Source organism: Oncorhynchus nerka, linkage group LG14, assembly GCF_034236695.1.
Source record: "Oncorhynchus nerka isolate Pitt River linkage group LG14, Oner_Uvic_2.0, whole genome shotgun sequence".
Taxonomy (NCBI): Eukaryota; Metazoa; Chordata; class Actinopteri; order Salmoniformes; family Salmonidae; genus Oncorhynchus; species Oncorhynchus nerka.
The window spans coordinates 79,039,329-79,061,733 of record NC_088409.1 but is presented as its reverse complement, the minus strand read 5'-3'; the positions used below and the strand labels follow the sequence as shown (position 1 = coordinate 79,061,733).

General features: G+C 45.5%; 1 protein-coding gene across 8 annotated transcripts in view; it reads right to left on the bottom strand.

The window, feature by feature from the left end:
- The window catches only part of LOC115141938 (RNA-binding protein Musashi homolog 2-like), a 384,574-nt gene that overhangs the window by 87,716 nt on the left and 274,453 nt on the right, over positions 1-22,405 (bottom strand). For all 8 annotated transcript variants that reach the window (XM_065000462.1, XM_065000464.1, XM_065000468.1 and 5 more), the window contains exon 9: positions 3,093-3,207. In XM_065000462.1, the coding sequence (XP_064856534.1) occupies positions 3,093-3,207 (115 nt within the window). The remainder of the gene's footprint in view (positions 1-3,092; positions 3,208-22,405) is intronic.

The window sequence follows — 22,405 nt, the reverse complement described above, 5'->3', positions numbered from 1 at the left end:
CTCCTTCTCACACATCTCTCCTTCACTGCTCCTCACACATCTCTCCATCCTCTCCTTCACTGCTTCTCACACATCTCTCCATCCTCTCCTTCACTGCTTCTCACACATCTCTCCATCCTCTCCTTCACCGCTTCTCACACATCTCTCCATCCTCTCCTTCACTGCTTCTCACACATCTCTCCATCCTCTCCTTCACTGCTTCTCACACATATCTCCATCCTCTCCTTCACTGCTTCTCACACATCTCTCCATCCTCTCCTTCACTGCTTCTCACACATCTCTCCATCCTCTCCTTCACTGCTTCTCACACATCTCTCCATCCTCTCCTTCATTGCTTCTCACACATCTCTCCATCCTCTCCTTCACTGCTTCTCACACATCTCTCCATCCTCTCCTTCACTGCTTCTCACACATCTCTCCATCCTCTCCATCACTGCTTCTCACACATCTCTCCTTCACTGCTCCTCACACATCTCTCCATCCTCTCCTTCACTGCTTCTCACACATCTCTCCATCCTCTCCTTCACTGCTTCTCACACATCTCTCCATCCTCTCCTTCACCGCTTCTCACACATCTCTCCATCCTCTCCTTCACTGCTTCTCACACATCTCTCCATCCTCTCCTTCACTGCTTCTCACACATCTCTCCATCCTCTCCTTCACTGCTTCTCACACATCTCTCCATCCTCTCCTTCACTGCTTCTCACACATCTCTCCATCCTCTCCTTCACTGCTTCTCACACATCTCTCCATCCTCTCCTTCACTGCTCCTCACACATCTCTCCATCCTCTCCTTCACTGCTTCTCACATCTCTCCATCCTTTCCTTCACTGCTTCTCACATCTCTCCATCCTCTCCTTCACTGCTTCTCACACATCTCTCCATCCTCTCCTTCACTGCTCCTCACACATCTCTCCATCCTCTCCTTCACTGCTTCTCACATCTCTCCATCCTCTCCTTCACTGCTTCTCACACATCTCTCCATCCTCTCCTTCACTGCTTCTCACACATCTCTCCATCCTCTCCTTCACTGCTTCTCACACATCTCTCCATCCTCTCCTTCACTGCTCCTCACGCATCTCTCCATCCTCTCCTTCACTGCTCCTCACGCATCTCTCCATCCTCTCCTTCACTGCTTCTCTCCATCCTCTCCTTCACTGCTTCTCTCCATCCTCTCCTTCACTGCTTCTCACACATCTCTCCATCCTCTCCTTCACTGCTTCTCACACATCTCTCCATCCTCTCCTTCACTGCTTCTCACACATCTCTCCATCCTCTCCTTCACTGCTTCTCACACATCTCTCCATCCTCTCCTTCACTGCTTCTCACACATCTCTCCATCCTCTCCTTCACTGCTTCTCACACATCTCTCCATCCTCTCCTTCACTGCTTCTCACACATCTCTCCATCCTCTCCTTCACTGCTTCTCACACATCTCTCCATCCTCTCCTTCACTGCTTCTCACACATCTCTTCTCCTCTCCTCTTCTATGCACTCTTTCCATTTGCTTCACATTTTGTCAGGTTGATCGGCGATAAATCTGAATATGTTCACCAGATTCTTGTGGAGTCTCTTCACATTACACTAAAACAGGGCTCTCCAACCCTGTTCCTGGAGATCTACCCTCCTGTAGGTTTTCACTCCAACCCCAGTTGTAACTAACCTGATTCAACTTATCATCCAGCTAATTATTAGAATCAGGTGCTCTAAATTAGGGTTGGAGCGAACCCTTACATGAGGGTAGCTCTCCAGGAACACAGTTGAACCCTGAGAACCCTGCTCTAAACTGTGTCTGTTGACAGGGTATTGACAAAATCACTTGTAGAGAAACTTGACACATCTCTACCAAACTAACCAGGCTGAGTTAGAGTTTGGTGCCTCCAGCAGACTTCAGGAACTACAGCTGGAGGTTTGTGGTGGAGAAGTTAGAGAATGAATAATGTTGATGAACTATAGTAGGAGACAAGCCCTCCTCTCCTCTAATCCCCCCAACAGATGAAACCCTGTGATATCCATACCCTATTATTCAGCAATCTCCAGGTCTGGCAGATGAAATCATACATTTATAATTTAACATTACTTCAATTTTCCTCTTCATTTACTTCTGTAATGCATAGCCCTGCTTGGATGAATTTGGGGGCTGGGAGAATGGGGGTTTGGGGGGGTGGGAGGGGGGTTCGAGGCAGTGGATATGGTAACGGAACTGTCTGAATATCAATAGAATATTTCATGCAAGCCCCTATGAGGATGCTTCATCAAGCCAAATTACGGGTAGGGCGACCTATCCTGCAGCTTCCATTAGCCGTCATTCAGATTCAGCACCCAGCATCAAACTATTTATTTGCTTCAGTTACTTTGAGCAGACGATCAATCTAACAGTAATTATCTCTTGTCACTAACGCTGGGCTGAAGCTCTGAGGAGAGCTGGAGAAGGGAGGAGGGAACTGGAGAAGGGGGGGGTACAGCGGGGTGGGGGAGCCTTCTCAGGATCCTTGTTTCCTGTCTTTTCCTTGTCAAATCTACATGAAAATGGGGGAACACGCTAAGTGAATGGCTGTAAGGGAGGGGATCATTGTATAGTCGTGAGGAGGGAAGGTGAGTCTCCAGCAGACCATTGCTGGCAGCATTTCCTGGAATGAGCTCTCATCTAGCTGTTGTTTGTAAATGGCAGCAACTTGTAGGAGTCATTTGACTGTATTTCACCTTGCCTTGTTATTCCTTCATTGTGTTTTGAGGAGCGTGTCCTGTTAGTTACATTCCTATAGATAGTAAGTGGCTGAGTCTCCGTGTCAGGCAGAAATCACTAGCACTAGCACAGAATCAGGATTGGTAACTGAGTTGGTGTTGGTATCAGACAGTGTGAGAGAACATGTCAGCGGTGGAGAGAGACACAGCTAGTCCGTGTCAGGCAGAGTGCCCTTCCTGTCCTGCCACAGCACTAGAAACAATGGTAATGTCAAAGTCTTGGTAAGGGTCACTTGGGACATGTTGGTGGGCTACTTTTGCTAATTGCCATATTGTGTTTTGTCAATATTACCATAAGGCCCCATTCATTCTGAAAATATGTATTGTACCAATCCAAGTGTACTCACTCAGCATGCCCATCCCCAGCATGAAGGCATCCATGGTGTAGGGCAGGCCCCTGGCCCTGCCTCGCGTACCTGGAGGGAACATCACCTCCTTGGGCTGGGCCTTCTTGCATTCTACCTGTGGACAGGACACAACGAGACGTACATCTGTGACAAGTTCCCTCACAGTACACAGGATGAACATAGACAATACATTAATAGACATTGAATACATTCAAGGAATATGGCAAGTGTCAGAGGTTTCAGGACAGACAACGAGACACACATCAGTCATACGTGAAAAGACGTCTTACTGTACTTGAGATGAACATACAGTACATACTGTAGGCACTGAAATACATGAAAGGAATATGGAAGTGTTGACCCCATGGCACACAGGGTTTTCAGAGTAGCGCCATCAGGTGGACCACCTGACCATCAAACCTAACATCTTTCATTTTGGGCTAAATGAAGAACAGAGAAGGGATCCTTGCGTTTCCTTCCTATCTCCTCACAGCTGAAATGAGCATCCATGTTTGCTTGTTGTCTTATGTCAGGGCTGCTGCATCTCCAGGTAAAGTTTGCAGGATGCTCTCTCTCTCTCCACACGACTGCTTCCACCCCAGGGCACTATTAACCCCCCATCACATACACACCTCCATCGCCTGTTCTGCCGTTTACATTTGCTCCCCCCATCTACACACACACACACACACACACACACACACACACACCCCGCTGTGCTGACTGACATTCCATCCTCCTAACACAATGCTTATTGCTCTTATACCAGGGCTATCAAAAGCATCCTAAAACACACCATGGCCATTGTGTTATTAAGGTACATTTATTTGTTTCAATGGCTATGCCAGTGTCATCATTATCATTCAATCAATACATTGAAAACACTAACAATAGTAGAGCAGACAGAGGCTATGCTAGAGGCCATGCTAATCTTCATCCTAGCCTCCAATTAAACACAATGGTAGAGCAGACAGAGGCTATGCTAGAGGCCATGCTAACCTTCATCCTAGCCTCTAATTAAACACAATGGTAGAGCAGACAGAGGCTATGCTAGAGGCCATGCTAACCTTAATCCTAGCCTCTAATTAAACACAATGGTAGAGCAGACAGAGGCTATGCTAGAGACAATGCTAACCTTCATCCTAGCCTCTAATTAAACACAATGGTAGAGCAGACAGAGACTATGCTAGAGGCCATGCTAACCTTCATCCTAGCCTTTAATTAAACACAATGGTAGAGCAGACAGAGATTATGCTAGAGGCCATGCTAACCTTCATTCTAGCCTCTAATTAAACACAATGGTAGAGCAGACAGAGGGCTATGCTAGAGGCCATGCTAACCTTAATCCTAGCCTCTAATTAAACACAATGGTAGAGCAGACAGAGGCTATGCTAGAGGCCATGCTAACCTTCATCCTCTAATTAAACACAATGGTAGAGCAGACAGAGGCTATGCTAGAGGCCAAGCTAACCTTAATCCTAGCCTCTAATTAAACACAATGGTAGAGCAGACAGAGGCTATGCTAGAGACAATGCTAACCTTAATCCTAGCCTCTAATTAAACACAATGGTAGAGCAGACAGAGGCTATGCTAGAGACAATGCTAACCTTCATCCTAGCCTCTAATTAAACACAATGGTAGAGCAGACAGAGACTATGCTAGAGGCCATGCTAACCTTCATCCTAGCCTCTAATTAAACACAATGGTAGAGCAGACAGAGACTATGCTAGAGGCCATGCTAACCTTCATCCTAGCCTTTAATTAAACACAATGGTAGAGCAGACAGAGACTATGCTAGAGGCCATGCTAACCTTCATTCTAGCCTCTAATTAAACACAATGGTAGAGCAGACAGAGGCTATGCTAGAGGCCATGCTAACCTTCATCCTCTAATTAAACACAATGGTAGAGCAGACAGAGGCTATGCTAGAGGCCAAGCTAACCTTAATCCTAGCCTCTAATTAAACACAATGGTAGAGCAGACAGAGGCTATGCTAGAGACAATGCTAACCTTAATCCTAGCCTCTAATTAAACACAATGGTAGAGCAGACAGACGCTATGCTAGAGGCCATGCTAACCTTCATCCTAGCCTCTAATTAAACACAATGGTAGAGCAGACAGAGGCTATGCTAGAGGCCATGCTAACCTTCATCCTCTAATTAAACACAATGGTAGAGCAGACAGAGGCTATGCTAGAGGCCAAGCTAACCTTCATCCTAGCCTCTAATTAAACACAATGGTAGAGCAGACAGAGACTATGCTAGAGACCATGCTAACCTTCATCCTAGCCTCTAATTAACCACAATGGTAGAGCAGACAGAGGTTATGCTAGAGACAATGCTAACCTTCATCCTAGCCTCTAATTAAACACAATGGTAAAACAGTAGCTGTATATAATTATATCAGCATCAGGCGGGTGAAGAGGGGGGCAGGCGTAGTGGGCAAGGGGAGCAGTAGTGGGTCTCTGCCCGCTGCTGGCTAATGGCCGTGGAGAGCTGGTCATGATCGGGGTGGGTGTCATCAGTGCCAGCAGAGCGGTGGGGCCAGGGCCCGTTAGTTAAGAGGCTTGATGGGCGCTTCCCTGTTATTACTTAACTAATTATATGGATGGCTCAGGTTTCAACCACTGCTGATGAGGTCCTTCAGCTCTAAATGAAAATATGAAGGGGGGCAAATGGTGTGGGGGAGTGAGGGGGTGGAGGGATGGCTGGCGTTCTTATCAGGCCAGTGGAGAAAGATGAGGGAGGAGAGAGGACAGAGTATGACAGTGTGTGATTCTCTGGTGTTTGAGTCTGTGGTTTTCTAAGTTTACGTCATCCATCTGTCTGTAAACTTTAGACAAATGTCCAGTAGTCATCATGAAATAAAATAATCAAAAGGCAGAGATGATATACAGAAGCAGGTCGGATGATTTGTCGTAACTAGATACCTTTCCAGACATTTCCAGCGCAATATAAAACATTCTTCTTGTGTTGTGATCAAAATGTTTAAAGAGTGAATTTTTTAAAATGTTCTTATCAGTAACTAATTCCAACATGTTATTTATACAAGCATCCATTTGCCTAATCTATTCATAATGACATTATTGTGAGCAGAGTATCTCGGCGCACACATGCACAGACCTCTGTCAGAGTGGTTTGATTGACAGGTCCACCCAGGACCAGAGGGCAGGGAGCTGTGAAGGGCAGGGAGCTGTGGGGGGTAGATGCCACCTGCCAGTCTCCTCCTGTGGGGGGGCACCCGGAGTGGAGGGGAGGAGGAACACCCTCCTCCCCTCCACTCCTCTCCCTCCTCCCCACCTCTCCCCCTCCCTCATCATGAGCTTTAATGCATGAAAATTGGGACGCGTTTTTAATGTTAACCAGTCCTTTTAACACCAACAAACTCCCTATTGGGACAATGTGACTGCAGTTACAAACAGTTACAAACAACCCCTACTAAAGAACAATTATTCTACAAGGAAACAATTACAGAAGAGCAATCATTTTTCTGTTGGTAAGTGCCACTTGCCCACGTAGATTTCCATATGTTGACAATATTCCAGCTCATATTCGTCAGGATCAAAGCCTCCTTCATATTAAACTATGAAAAAGTATACATTTCTAAAAGTGACAGAGCTGGGACATCAGCACTTTCTCTCTTTTAGAACGATCCAGTTCAGAAGGAACACTGTCACTTTCCCTGACTGCCATAACGCCTGGAACCAACCTTCTTTAGAGATACATTTTGTTTCCTCAAGCACATTTAAGAGCAGGCACTTCCTCTGACAGGCCCGATAACTATCTGACTGACTGACTGACGGACATGTAAGCGGACGGACGGATATGTAAGCAGTGAAATGCCTGTTTTACCACAGAGATCTCAGGCCTTTCTCCCGATACCTAACAGCACAGCACTGACATTACGGACGGACGGACGGACTGACTGACTGACTGACTGACTGACAGTCAGTCCGTCAGTCCGTCCGTCAGTCAGTCAGTCAGTCAGTCAGTCAGTCAGTCAGTCCGTCCGTCAGTCCGTCAGTCCGTCCGTCCGTCCGTCCGTCCGTCAGTCCGTCCGTCAGTCAGTCAGCCGTCGTCAGTCCGTCCGTCCGTCAGTCCGTCCGTCAGTCAGTCCGTCCGTCCGCCAGTCAGTCAGTCCGTTCGTCAGTCAGTCCGTCAGTCGGACGGACTGACGGACTGACGGACTGACTGACTGACTGACGGACTGACTGACGGACTGACTTACGGACGGACTGAAGGACGGACTGACGGACTGACTGACGGACTGACTGACGGACGGACGGACTGACTGACTGACGGACTGACTGACGGACTGACTGACTGACTGACTGACTGACGGACGGACTGACTGACGGACTGACTGACGGACGGACTGACTGACGGACTGACGGACTGACTGACGGACGGACTGACTGACTGACGGACGGACGGACGGACTGACTGACGGACTGACTGACTGACGGACTGACTGACTGACTGACTGACTGACGGACTGACTGACTGACTGACTGACGGACTGACTGACGGACTGACTGACGGACGGACGACTGACTGACGGACTGACCGGACGGACTGACTGACGGACGGACGGATCGACCGACGGACGATTGACGGACGGGACTGGATTGACTGACTGACTGACTGACTGACTGACAGTCAGTCCGCCAGTCCGCCCGTCAGTCAGTCAGTCCAGTCAGTCAGTCAGTCAGCCAGTCCGCCCGTCAGTCCGTCCGCTTGTCAGTCAGTCCGCCTGGCCCGTCCGTCAGCCAGTCGATCCGTCCGTCAGTCAGTCGTCCGTCCAGTCAGTCCGTCCGTCAGTCCGTCCGTCCGTCCGTCAGTCAGTCAGTCCGTCCGTTGTCAGTCGTCAGTCTTCAGTCCGTCCGTCAGTCAGTCCGTCAGGCTCGTCCGTCAGTCAATCCTCCGTCCTCGCCAGTCAGTCAGTCCGTTGGTCAGTCAGTCCGTCAGTCGGACGGACTGACTGACTGACGGACTGACTGACTGACGGACGGACTGACTGACGGACTGACTGACGGACTGACTTACGGACGGACTGACTGAAGGACGGACTGACTGACGGACTGACTGACGGACGGACTGACGGACGGACGGACTGACGGACGGACGGACTGACTGACGGACGGACGGACTGACTGACGGACTGACTGACGGACGGACTGACGGACTGACTGACGGACGGACGGACTGACTGACGGACTGACGGACTGACTGACGGACGGACGGACAGACAGACAAAAGGAGAGGAGAGAGAAGTTGCCTCATTCACAGAACTGATTAATTCTCACATCTCTTCTTCCCCTGTCTTCCTCCCCAGAACTGCAGTTCTGCAGAGTGCAGTGCCTGGCTGGCAGAGTGACTCATCCCTCAATACAACAGTACAGTCACTCCAGGCAAGAGAACGAAAGGCACTTAAACCCAAAACCAGAACATCAACATAACAGAGGCAAACATGACAACAGTGGTCACATCAGATGGCCTGTTTTGACTATTATTATCTGAGCAGGGCTATAAAAAGACATGTACAGTAACCACTCAATTTGTGTACATTTGTACATTTGTGTACATTTAAGCAGTGAAATGCCTGTTTTACCACAGAGATCTCAGGCCTTTCTCTGTCTCTGTATTCCGATACCTAACAGCACAGCACTGCCATTACGTCTACTCACAACCCCCACCATTGGAAAAGAGAGAGAAAGAGTAAGAGAGAGAGAGAGAAAGAGAGAGAGAGAGTAAGAGAGAGAGTGAGAGAAAGATGGAGAGTGAGAGAGAGAGTAAGAGAGAGTGAGAGAAAGAGAGAGAGAGAGTAAGAGAGAGAAAGAGAGAGAGAGAGAGAGAGAGAGAGAGAGAGAGAGAGGGAGAGTAAGAGAGAGTGAGAGAAAGAGAGAGAGAGAGAGTAAGAGAGAGAGAGAGAGAAAGAGAGAGGGAGAGAGAGAGAGAGAGAGAGAGAGAGAGAGAGGGAGAGTAAGAGAGAGAGTAAGGGAAAGAAAGAGAGAGTAAGAGAGAGAGAGAGTGAGAGAAATAAAGAGAGAGAGAGAGAGAGAGAGAGAGAGAGAGAGAGAGAGAGAAGGAAAGAGAAATCTGCTCCGTTGCCTGACGGCAGAACCCTGAACTTAACACTGAGTCATAATTCATGGCAAGTTGAATTAGATTACATGGGAGGAATGGGGAGCCCCTATACATTATTAATACACTTAAAGCTATTTTGCCTGACACACAAATCTATATCTGCAGTGAAAAAAACAGAGGCTATTTATGCTTCCAAAACAGAACATCTATTTTCACTGTGGCGTTTGCGAGAGGAAAGCGCTTTAGAGCAAATAAAAATGTTACACGTGTGTGTGTGTGTGTGTTGTTGGGCTCTTCTTCAGGCAGTGTGTGTGTGTCTTGGCTATAGATTACAGAGGGGTCTGGCAGGGTGAAGCGAGCAGAGGGAGCCATCTCCACTGCATCTCCACTGCATCTCCACTGCATCTGCCCTCCACTTCACTGCTTTTTTTCTTTATGCGTTACATCAACTACAGATAGGAGGTCATAAAACCCTGTTAACTTTACCATACCATTTTCACTGGTGTTCTGCCCTTTTGTCAGCTATGTACAGGAATTCTACTTTATGTATCTCTTGCTCTCTTCAACCCCCCCCCCCCCGCCCAACTTTCATTCCCCCTTTCTAAGAACTGGATTTCCTCCTGTCTCCAATGTGACATGTCTGGTCTGAAAGAGCACTTTGGAAATGGCATGCGCCAATACAATTGGCTGAATTACTGTAATCTTTTAAAATATCACAATTCACCTCTGTTAGCTTAACCTACTCTAAAATACTGCAGTGCTGCTGTGTGTAGAGAGAGAGAGAGAGAGAGAGAGAGATGCAGAGAGAGAGAGAGAGATGCAGAGAGAGAGAGAGAGAGGCAGAGAGAGAGAGATGCAGAGAGAGAGAGAGAGAGAGAGAGAGAGCCATGCACTAGCCATGCACTAACTCCTCCTGGACAGAGAGAGCTGAGTAAATACACAGAGAGAGAGACAGGAAGAATCAACTTAACATGTCTCCTAATGGGATTAAATAGGCTGAGGGATATATCAACTATGGAAACACTCATAGAATCATGTCATGTCCCCTCTGCCTTGCCCCTCCTCTGACACACACAAACACTTCCCCCCCTCCCTTGGGTGTTTCTGCCATGTTCTCAGTGTCATCAGAAGAAGTAGTGGTGTTAACAGCCAGAAGGAAGAAAGAGAAGAGAGGGAGAAGGAGAAAATAAGAGTGATTTTATGCACGCCCCGAGCTGCCACTTTCTCCCTCACAGCGGTAGATTATCTCCCAATGATATTGCAGGCCTGAGCCCTGGCATGGCAGAGCCAGCCTTTAAATTGGCCCGCCGACATGCTAGGCACTTATCATACATGCTAATGGGCTAGCGCCGCAGTGGGCTAGCGCAGGGGGCCTCCGGGGGCAGGCAGGGGGCTGGAGGGAAGAGAGGGGCGGCGTGATGGGAATGAGCCAGGGTACATCTGTACTGGAAGGGGGGCTACATGGGGGCAGCATGGGGATTATGGAGAGGGGTCAGCAGTATTGCCTGGGAACATGTAGCAGGTCTACAGGTCTAGGGGGGCTGTTAGCTATTGGTGCAGACAGCACAGAGACACCAGCAGAGAGGAGAGTGAGGTCCTTGCATACCCAAGGCTGAGTTTGGTCAATCAGTGAAACCAAAGCAGTTAAATGTTGACATCTATGAGGACGGTGTAAGAATGGACAGTTAACATACAGCCCTCACCGCTAGTCTCACATCCAGTTCAGATCCGTTGAAAGAAAGGAGTATAATTACCTCATTTGTGCATCTAAGAAAGAGCACTGATACAGTAGACTGTGTTTTCTCTCTAAGTTTTCCTGTCTGGGTGGTACCTGAGGGAGGGTTTATCCCAGGCCAGGATCGATCCACTCCTCTACGTGTGTCCAACAGCTGCACGGTTCAGTCTGCCTCGACCAGGCCTTTAAACACTTTCCAGCTTTATTGTGCGCCCCACACTCCAGTTAAACACCTTTACTCTACCGTCACAGCACAGTAAAGCAGCAAAGCTCAGTGAGTACTACCGGACAAAGGGGGGGGGGATAAGGCTTGGTCTTGGTTTTGTATGAAGCGATTTGGAGAGAGTGTGAAAGGGGTGTGAGTGTCAGGTCTAAACAGACTGACACATCCAGGCAGTCAGTCAAACCTGGGCTGCAGTTTTTGGGCCAGAACTCCAGTCTGTCCACTCTGAAGAGGAATACAAAAAGCCTATTCAGAGTTTTCCTTCACCGCTCTATCTATCATCTCCTCCTCTCTCAGCCTCTCCACATGTCCGAGCTCTGTGAGGGCTAGGATATTTAAATGTAAAAGTATGAATAATAAAACATTCCTTATACTAAGCAAACCAAACAGCATCATTTTCTTGTTTTTAAAATGTACACATACCCAGGGGCACACTCCAACACTCAGACATCATTTACAAACAAAGCATTTGTGTTTAGTGAGTCTGCCAGATCAGAGGAAGTAGGGATGACCAGGGATGTTCTCTCTTGATAAGTGTGTGAATTGAACAATTTTTTTTGTCCTGCTAAGCATTCAAAATGTAATGATTACTTTTGGGTGTCAGGGAAAATGTATGGAGTAAAAAGTACATTATTTTCTTTAGGAATGTAGTGGAGTAAAAGTACAAGTAGTAAAAAATATGAATAGTAAAGTGCAGATACCCCAAAAAACTACTTAAATCACTTCCCACTTTAATAATGGAACACTAGTCACTTTAATAATGTTTACATATTTTGCATTACTCATCTCACATGTACGTACAGTTGAAGTCGAAGTGTACATACACCTAAGCCAAATACATTTAAAATACGTTTTTCACAATTCCTGACATTTAATCCTAATAGGAATTCCCTGTTTTAGGTCAGTGAAGATCACCACTTTATTTTAAGAATGTGAAATGTCAGAATAATAGAATTATTTCTTTCAGCTTTTATTTCTTTCATCACATTCCCAGTGGGTCAGAAGTTTACATACACTGAATTAGTATTTGGTAGCATTGCCTTTATTGTTTAACTTGGGTCAAATGTTTCGGGTAGCCTTCCACAAGCTTCCCACAATACGTTGGGTGAATGTTGGCCCATTCCTCCTGACAGAGCTGGTGTAACTGAGTCAGGTTTGTAGGCCTCCTTGCTTGCACACGCCTCCCCCTTTTTCCTCCAAACATAATGAAAGTCATTATGGACAAACAGTTCTATTTTTGTTTCATCAGACCAGAGGACATTTCTCCAAAAAGTACAATCTTTGTCCCCATGTGCAGTTGCAAACCGTAGTCTGGCTTTTCAAGGCGGTTTTGAAACAGTGGCTTCTTCCTTGCTGAGCGGCCTTTCAGGTTATGTCGATATAGGATTAATTTTACTGTGGCTATAGATACTTTTGTACCTGTTTCCTCCAGCATCTTCACAAGGTCCTTTGCTGTTGTTCTGGGATTGATTTGCACTTTTCTCACCAAAGAACATTCATCTATGGTATGATGGCTGCGTGGTCCCATGGTGTTTATACTTGCGTACTATTGTTTGTACAGATGAACGTGGTACCTTCAAGTGTTTGGAAATTGCTCCCAAGGACTCAAATGATGTCAATTAGCCTATCAGAAGCTTCAAAAGCCATGACATCATTTTCTGGAATTGTCCAAGCTGTTTAAAGGCACAGTCCACTTAGTGTATGTAAACTTCTAACCCACTGGAATTGTGGTACAGTGAATTATAAGTGAAATAAGCTGTCTGTTAACAATGGTTGGAAAAATTACTTGTGTCATGCGCAAAGTAGATGTCCTAACCGACTTGCCAAAACTATAGTTTGTTAGCAAGAAATTTGTGGAGTGGTTGAAAAACGAGTTTTAATGACTCCAACCTAAGTGTATGTAAACTTCCGACTTCAACTGTATATACTGTATTCTATTCTACTGTATCTTAGTCAATGCTGCTCTGACACTGCTCGTCCAAATATTTATATATTCTTAATTCCATTCCTTTACTTTAGATTTGTGTGTATTGTCGTGAAATTGTTAGATATTACTTGTTAAATACTACTGCGCTGTTGGAGCTAGAAGCCCAAGCATCTTGCTACACCCGCAATAACATCTGCTAAACACATGTATGTGACCAATACAATTTAATTTGAAGAAGTACTTTAAAGTATTTTTACTTAAATACTTTACACCACTGCTACCCAGAGTGGGTATCAAACAGGTTCGGCCCAGGGTGGCTGGCACTCAGAGTACGGCCTCACCCATATACTGGCACTGAGCCAATGATGCCTGGTAACATCATCTCTTGATGCAGAGTCCTGTAAGTCCCAGTCAGAACCACTCACTAGGAGAGGAGAGGAGTCAATGCCTGGGTCATGCCTGATAGCTACACACAGGAAGTACAGATGGAGACTGAGATGGCCCCCTTCCCTCTTAAAAGCTGAGGGTTAAGGATGCACAGATGGTGGGTTTGTGAAATGGTGGCTGTAAAGCATCTCTTGCACGAGGGCTACGGCCTGGTGGACACTTCCAACGGTGTGTTACTACTGCCATTTACAACATAATCATTATAATGTTATTGCTGAATATTAGTAAAATACACACGTACACACACGCACGTAAATACACGCGCACACAAATGCGCAGGCTGCTAGCAGACGATGCCTCCAAGGTGGCTTTTATCCTTTTGGCAAAGAGAAACTCTGAAAACGGCATCAGAGATTAGAAGAGGGAAGAAAGAAAGGATGCGGGACTCCATCCAACACCGCTTTTTCACACACAAAACATTCTTCCGCTTCATCCCACTTTTCATACCTTCTCTCAGTCATTTATTTCCCAGTTGTTCCTCCAACACCTCAGCAACCAGGAAGCCCCACAAACAGAGTTATAATTTTATGGAGACAGGAGCTGGTAAAACTGAATGAAGCAGGCCGGGGATGGAAATATTCATTTTTCTCATCCTTCTCTCTTAACCTACCCAAAAGATGCAAACAATGCATGCAATTCCCCCAAAGCCCAATTTAATACATCCAGTCGATGGGCACATGGGGCTTGGCTGAACAATGAGAGCATTTGATCATGTGAAAGTCAATATCTGTGCTGTATCTGTGGTTGGAATGCTGCTGTGTCTGTCTGTGGGACTGGGTGGCTGTCTGTGGGTCTGTCTGTGGGTCTGTGGGTCTGAGACTGGATCTGTCTGTGGGACTGGGTGGCTGTCTGTGGGTCTGTCTGTGGGTCTGGGGGTCTGAGACTGGATCTGTCTGTGGGACTGGGTGGCTGTCTGTGGGTCTGGGGGTCTGAGACGGGATCTGTCTGTGGGTCTGGGGGGCTGAGACTGGGTGTCAGGGAACTACTACATAACGTAGGACCTGAATTTCATCACCCAGTTGTTTAAGGTTTATAAAGGATCTTAAAGTTTGTCATTTCCACTTGAAAATGTCAGACTTGATTTGCCCAAACTAGACATGTATGAAACCCAATAAAAATGTTAATGAATTATAATCCACACAACAATGAACATTTCCTGTTGCTGAACTTCCTGTTGCTGCAGTAATATTCTACACTAATGTCCCTTAGTCAACACTACCATTACCACACTACTCTCTTGGTAGTGTTGACAAATGAGGGAGAGTAGTGTAGTAGTGGTAGTGTTGACTAAGGAAGGAGAGTAGTGTAGTAGTTGTAGTGTTGACTAAGAAGGAATAGTAGAGTAGTGTAGTAGTGGTAGTGTTGACTAAGGAAGGAGAGTAGTGTAGTAGTGGTAGTGTTGACTAAGGAGGGAGAGTAGTGTAGTAGTGGTAGTGTTGAACTAAGGAAGGAGAGTAGTGTAGTAGTGGTAGTGTTGACTAAGGAAGGAGAGTAGTGTAGTAGTGGTAGTGTTGACTAAGGAAGGAGAGTAGTGTAGTAGTGGTAGTGTTGACTAAGGAAGGTGGGTAGTGTAGTAGTGGTAGTGTTGACTAAGAAGGAATAGTAGAGTAGTGTAGTAGTGGTAGTGTTGACTAAGGAAGGAGAGTAGTGTAGTAGTGGTAGTGTTGACTAAGGAAGGAGAGTAGTGTAGTAGTGGTAGTGTTGACTAAGGAAGGAGAGTAGTGTAGTAGTGGTAGTGTTGACTAAGGAAGGAGAGTAGTGTAGTAGTGGTAGTGTTGACTAAGGAAGGAGAGTAGTGTAGTAGTGGTAGTGTTGACTAAGGAAGGAGAGTAGTGTAGTAGTGGTAGTGTTGAACTAAGGAAGGAGAGTAGTGTAGTAGTGGTAGTGTTGACTAAGGAAGGAGAGTAGTGTAGTAGTGGTAGTGTTGACTAAGGAAGGAGAGTAGTGTAGTAGTGGTAGTGTTGAACTAAGGAAGGAGAGTAGTGTAGTAGTGGTAGTGTTGACTAAGGAAGGAGAGTAGTGTAGTAGTGGTAGTGTTGACTAAGGAAGGAGAGTAGTGTAGTAGTGGTAGTGTTGACTAAGGAGGGAGAGTAGTGTAGTAGTGGTAGTGTTGACTAAGGAGGGAGAGTAGTGTAGTAGTGGTAGTGTTGACTAAGGAAGGAGAGTAGTGTAGTAGTGGTAGTGTTGACTAAGGAAGGAGAGTAGTGTAGTAGTGGTAGTGTTGACTAAGGAAGGAGAGTAGTGTAGTAGTGGTAGTGTTGACTAAGGAAGGAGAGTAGTGTAGTAGTGGTAGTGTTGAACTAAGGAAGGAGAGTAGTGTAGTAGTGGTAGTGTTGACTAAGGAAGGAGAGTAGTGTAGTAGTGGTAGTGTTGACTAAGGAAGGAGAGTAGTGTAGTAGTGGTAGTGTTGACTAAGGAAGGAGAGTAGTGTAGTAGTGGTAGTGTTGACTAAGAAGGAATAGTAGAGTAGTGTAGTAGTGGTAGTGTTGACTAAGGAAGGAGAGTAGTGTAGTAGTGGTAGTGTTGACTAAGGAAGGAGAGTAGTGTAGTAGTGGTAGTGTTGACTAAGGAAGGAGAGTAGTGTAGTAGTGGTAGTGTTGACTAAGGAAGGAGAGTAGTGTAGTAGTGGTAGTGTTGACTAAGGAAGGAGAGTAGTGTAGTAGTGGTAGTGTTGACTAAGGAAGGAGAGTAGTGTAGTAGTGGTAGTGTTGAACTAAGGAAGGAGAGTAGTGTAGTAGTGGTAGTGTTGACTAAGGAAGGAGAGTAGTGTAGTAGTGGTAGTGTTGACTAAGGAAGGAGAGTAGTGTAGTAGTGGTAGTGTTGAACTAAGGAAGGAGAGTAGTGTAGTAGTGGTAGTGTTGACTAAGGAGGGAGAGTAGTGTAGTAGTGGTAGTGTTGACTAAGGAAGGAGAGTAGTGTAGTAGTGGTAGTGTTGACTAAGGAAGGAGAGTAGTGTAGTAGTGGTAGTGTTGACTAAGGAGGGAGAGTAGTGTAGTAGTGGTAGTGTTGACTAAGGAAGGAGAGTAGTGTAGTAGTGGTAGTGTTGACTAAGGAAGGAGAGTAGTGTAGTAGTGGTAGTGTTGACTAAGGAAGGAGAGTAGTGTAGTAGTGGTAGTGTTGAGTAAGGAAGGAGAGTAGTGTAGTAGTGGTAGTGTTGACTAAGGAAGGAGAGTAGTGTAGTAGTGGTAGTGTTGACTAAGGAAGGAGAGTAGTGTAGTAGTGGTAGTGTTGACTAAGGAAGGAGAGTAGTGTAGTAGTGGTAGTGTTGACTAAGGAGGGAGAGTAGTGTAGTAGTGGTAGTGTTGACTAAGGAAGGAGAGTAGTGTAGTAGTGGTAGTGTTGACAAATGAGGGAGAGTAGTGTAGTAGTGGTAGTGTTGACTAAGGAAGGAGAGTAGTGTAGTAGTGGTAGTGTTGACTAAGGAAGGAGAGTAGTGTAGTAGTGGTAGTGTTGACTAAGGAGGGAGAGTAGTGTAGTAGTGGTAGTGTTGACTAAGGAAGGAGAGTAGTGTAGTAGTGGTAGTGTTGACTAAGGAAGGAGAGTAGTGTAGTAGTGGTAGTGTTGACTAAGGAAGGAGAGTAGTGTAGTAGTGGTAGTGTTGAACTAAGGAAGGAGAGTAGTGTAGTAGTGGTAGTGTTGACTAAGGAAGGAGAGTAGTGTAGTAGTGGTAGTGTTGACTAAGGAAGGAGAGTAGTGTAGTAGTGGTAGTGTTGACTAAGGAAGGAGAGTAGTGTAGTAGTGGTAGTGTTGACTAAGAAGGAATAGTAGAGTAGTGTAGTAGTGGTAGTGTTGACTAAGGAAGGAGAGTAGTGTAGTAGTGGTAGTGTTGACTAAGGAAGGAGAGTAGTGTAGTAGTGGTAGTGTTGACTAAGGAAGGAGAGTAGTGTAGTAGTGGTAGTGTTGACTAAGGAAGGAGAGTAGTGTAGTAGTGGTAGTGTTGACTAAGGAAGGAGAGTAGTGTAGTAGTGGTAGTGTTGACTAAGGAAGGAGAGTAGTGTAGTAGTGGTAGTGTTGAACTAAGGAAGGAGAGTAGTGTAGTAGTGGTAGTGTTGACTAAGGAAGGAGAGTAGTGTAGTAGTGGTAGTGTTGACTAAGGAAGGAGAGTAGTGTAGTAGTGGTAGTGTTGAACTAAGGAAGGAGAGTAGTGTAGTAGTGGTAGTGTTGACTAAGGAGGGAGAGTAGTGTAGTAGTGGTAGTGTTGACTAAGGAAGAGAGTAGTGTAGTAGTGGTAGTGTTGACTAAGGAAGGAGAGTAGTGTAGTAGTGGTAGTGTTGACTAAGGAGGGAGAGTAGTGTAGTAGTGGTAGTGTTGACTAAGGAAGGAGAGTAGTGTAGTAGTGGTAGTGTTGACTAAGGAAGGAGAGTAGTGTAGTAGTGGTAGTGTTGACTAAGGAAGGAGAGTAGTGTAGTAGTGGTAGTGTTGAGTAAGGAAGGAGAGTAGTGTAGTAGTGGTAGTGTTGACTAAGGAAGGAGAGTAGTGTAGTAGTGGTAGTGTTGACTAAGGAAGGAGAGTAGTGTAGTAGTGGTAGTGTTGACTAAGGAAGGAGAGTAGTGTAGTAGTGGTAGTGTTGACTAAGGAGGAGAGTAGTGTAGTAGTGGTAGTGTTGACAAATGAGGGAGAGTAGTGTAGTAGTGGTAGTGTTGACTAAGGAAGGAGAGTAGTGTAGTAGTGGTAGTGTTGACTAAGGAAGGAGAGTAGTGTAGTAGTGGTAGTGTTGACTAAGGAGGGAGAGTAGTGTAGTAGTGGTAGTGTTGACTAAGGAAGGAGAGTAGTGTAGTAGTGGTAGTGTTGACTAAGGAAGGAGAGTAGTGTAGTAGTGGTAGTGTTGAACTAAGGAAGGAGAGTAGTGTAGTAGTGGTAGTGTTGACTAAGGAAGGAGAGTAGTGTAGTAGTGGTAGTGTTGACTAAGGAAGGAGAGTAGTGTAGTAGTGGTAGTGTTGACTAAGGAAGGAGAGTAGTGTAGTAGTGGTAGTGTTGACTAAGAAGGAATAGTAGAGTAGTGTAGTAGTGGTAGTGTTGACTAAGGAAGGAGAGTAGTGTAGTAGTGGTAGTGTTGACTAAGGAAGGAGAGTAGTGTAGTAGTGGTAGTGTTGACTAAGGAAGGAGAGTAGTGTAGTAGTGGTAGTGTTGACTAAGGAAGGAGAGTAGTGTAGTAGTGGTAGTGTTGACTAAGGAAGGAGAGTAGTGTAGTAGTGGTAGTGTTGACTAAGGAAGGAGAGTAGTGTAGTAGTGGTAGTGTTGAACTAAGGAAGGAGAGTAGTGTAGTAGTGGTAGTGTTGACTAAGGAAGGAGAGTAGTGTAGTAGTGGTAGTGTTGACTAAGGAAGGAGAGTAGTGTAGTAGTGGTAGTGTTGAACTAAGGAAGGAGAGTAGTGTAGTAGTGGTAGTGTTGACTAAGGAGGGAGAGTAGTGTAGTAGTGGTAGTGTTGACTAAGGAAGGAGAGTAGTGTAGTAGTGGTAGTGTTGACTAAGGAAGGAGAGTAGTGTAGTAGTGGTAGTGTTGACTAAGGAAGGAGAGTAGTGTAGTAGTGGTAGTGTTGAGTAAGGAAGGAGAGTAGTGTAGTAGTGGTAGTGTTGACTAAGGAAGGAGAGTAGTGTAGTAGTGGTAGTGTTGACTAAAGAAGGGAGAGTAGTGTAGTAGTGGTAGTGTTGACTAAGGAAGGAGAGTAGTGTAGTAGTGGTAGTGTTGACTAAGGAGGGAGAGTAGTGTAGTAGTGGTAGTGTTGACTAAGGAAGGAGAGTAGTGTAGTAGTGGTAGTGTTGACTAAGGAAGGAGAGTAGTGTAGTAGTGGTAGTGTTGACTAAGGAAGGAGAGTAGTGTAGTAGTGGTAGTGTTGAGTAAGGAAGGAGAGTAGTGTAGTAGTGGTAGTGTTGACTAAGGAAGGAGAGTAGTGTAGTAGTGGTAGTGTTGACTAAGGAAGGAGAGTAGTGTAGTAGTGGTAGTGTTGACTAAGGAAGGAGAGTAGTGTAGTAGTGGTAGTGTTGACTAAGGAGGGAGAGTAGTGTAGTAGTGGTAGTGTTGACTAAGGAAGGAGAGTAGTGTAGTAGTGGTAGTGTTGACAAATGAGGGAGAGTAGTGTAGTAGTGGTAGTGTTGACTAAGGAAGGAGAGTAGTGTAGTAGTGGTAGTGTTGACTAAGGAAGGAGAGTAGTGTAGTAGTGGTAGTGTTGACTAAGGAAGGAGAGTAGTGTAGTAGTGGTAGTGTTGACTAAGGAAGGAGAGTAGTGTAGTAGTGGTAGTATTGACTAAGGAGGAGAGTAGTGTAGTAGTGGTAGTGTTGACTAAGGAAGGAGAGTAGTGTAGTAGTGGTAGTGTTGACTAAGGAAGGAGAGTAGTGTAGTAGTGGTAGTGTTGACTAAGGAAGGAGAGTAGTGTAGTAGTGGTAGTGTTGACTAAAGAAGGAGAGTAGTGTAGTAGTGGTAGTGTTGACTAAGGAGGGAGAGTAGTGTAGTAGTGGTAGTGTTGACTAAGGAGGAGAGTAGTGTAGTAGTGGTAGTGTTGACTAAGGAGGGAGAGTAGTGTAGTAGTGGTAGTGTTGACTAAGGAAGGAGAGTAGTGTAGTAGTGGTAGTGTTGACTAAGGAAGGAGAGTAGTGTAGTAGTGGTAGTGTTGACTAAGGAAGGAGAGTAGTGTAGTAGTGGTAGTGTTGACTAAGGAAGGAGAGTAGTGTAGTAGTGGTAGTGTTGACTAAGGAGGGAGAGTAGTGTAGTAGTGGTAGTGTTGAACTAAGGAAGGAGAGTAGTGTAGTAGTGGTAGTGTTGACTAAGGAAGGAGAGTAGTGTAGTAGTGGTAGTGTTGACTAAGGAAGGAGAGTAGTGTAGTAGTGGTAGTGTTGACTAAGGAGGGAGAGTAGTGTAGTAGTGGTAGTGTTGACTAAGGAGGGAGAGTAGTGTAGTAGTGGTAGTGTTGACTAAGGAAGGAGAGTAGTGTAGTAGTGGTAGTGTTGACTAAGGAGGAGAGTAGTGTAGTAGTGGTAGTGTTGACTAAGGAAGGAGAGTAGTGTAGTAGTGGTAGTGTTGACTAAGGAAGGAGAGTAGTGTAGTAGTGGTAGTGTTGAACTAAGGAAGGAGAGTAGTGTAGTAGTGGTAGTGTTGACTAAGGAAGGAGAGTAGTGTAGTAGTGGTAGTGTTGACTAAGGAAGGAGAGTAGTGTAGTAGTGGTAGTGTTGACTAAGGAAGGAGAGTAGTGTAGTAGTGGTAGTGTTGACTAAGAAGGAATAGTAGAGTAGTGTAGTAGTGGTAGTGTTGACTAAGGAAGGAGAGTAGTGTAGTAGTGGTAGTGTTGACTAAGGAAGGAGAGTAGTGTAGTAGTGGTAGTGTTGACTAAGGAAGGAGAGTAGTGTAGTAGTGGTAGTGTTGACTAAGGAAGGAGAGTAGTGTAGTAGTGGTAGTGTTGACAAATGAGGGAGAGTAGTGTAGTAGTGGTAGTGTTGACTAAGGAAGGAGAGTAGTGTAGTAGTGGTAGTGTTGACTAAGGAAGGAGAGTAGTGTAGTAGTGGTAGTGTTGAACTAAGGAAGGAGAGTAGTGTAGTAGTGGTAGTGTTGAACTAAGGAAGGAGAGTAGTGTAGTAGTGGTAGTGTTGACTAAGGAAGGAGAGAAGTGTAGTAGTGGTAGTGTTGACTAAGGAAGGAGAGTAGTGTAGTAGTGGTAGTGTTGACTAAGGAAGGAGAGTAGTGTAGTAGTGGTAGTGTTGACTAAGAAGGAATAGTAGAGTAGTGTAGTAGTGGTAGTGTTGACTAAGGAAGGAGAGTAGTGTAGTAGTGGTAGTGTTGACTAAGGAAGGAGAGTAGTGTAGTAGTGGTAGTGTTGACTAAGGAAGGAGAGTAGTGTAGTAGTGGTAGTGTTGACTAAGGAAGGAGAGTAGTGTAGTAGTGGTAGTGTTGAACTAAGGAAGGAGAGTAGTGTAGTAGTGGTAGTGTTGACTAAGGAAGGAGAGTAGTGTAGTAGTGGTAGTGTTGACTAAGGAAGGAGAGTAGTGTAGTAGTGGTAGTGTTGAACTAAGGAAGGAGAGTAGTGTAGTAGTGGTAGTGTTGACTAAGGAAGGAGAGTAGTGTAGTAGTGGTAGTGTTGACTAAGGAAGGAGAGTAGTGTAGTAGTGGTAGTATTGACTAAGGAGGGAGAGTAGTGTAGTAGTGGTAGTGTTGACTAAGGAGGGAGAGTAGTGTAGTAGTGGTAGTGTTGACTAAGGAAGGAGAGTAGTGTAGTAGTGGTAGTGTTGACTAAGGAAGGAGAGTAGTGTAGTAGTGGTAGTGTTGACTAAGGAAGGAGAGTAGTGTAGTAGTGGTAGTGTTGACTAAGGAAGGAGAGTAGTGTAGTAGTGGTAGTGTTGAACTAAGGAAGGAGAGTAGTGTAGTAGTGGTAGTGTTGACTAAGGAAGGAGAGTAGTGTAGTAGTGGTAGTGTTGACTAAGGAAGGAGAGTAGTGTAGTAGTGGTAGTGTTGACTAAGGAAGGAGAGTAGTGTAGTAGTGGTAGTGTTGACTAAGAAGGAATAGTAGAGTAGTGTAGTAGTGGTAGTGTTGACTAAGGAAGGAGAGTAGTGTAGTAGTGGTAGTGTTGACTAAGGAAGGAGAGTAGTGTAGTAGTGGTAGTGTTGACTAAGGAAGGAGAGTAGTGTAGTAGTGGTAGTGTTGACTAAGGAGGGAGAGTAGTGTAGTAGTGGTAGTGTTGACTAAGGAAGGAGAGTAGTGTAGTAGTGGTAGTGTTGACTAAGGAAGGAGAGTAGTGTAGTAGTGGTAGTGTTGACTAAGAAGGAATAGTAGAGTAGTGTAGTAGTGGTAGTGTTGACTAAGGAAAGAAAGTAGTGTAGTAGTGGTAGTGTTGACTGAGAAGGAAAAATAGTGTAGTAGTGGTAGTGTTGACTAAGGAAGGATAGTAGTGTAGTAGTGGTAGTGTTGA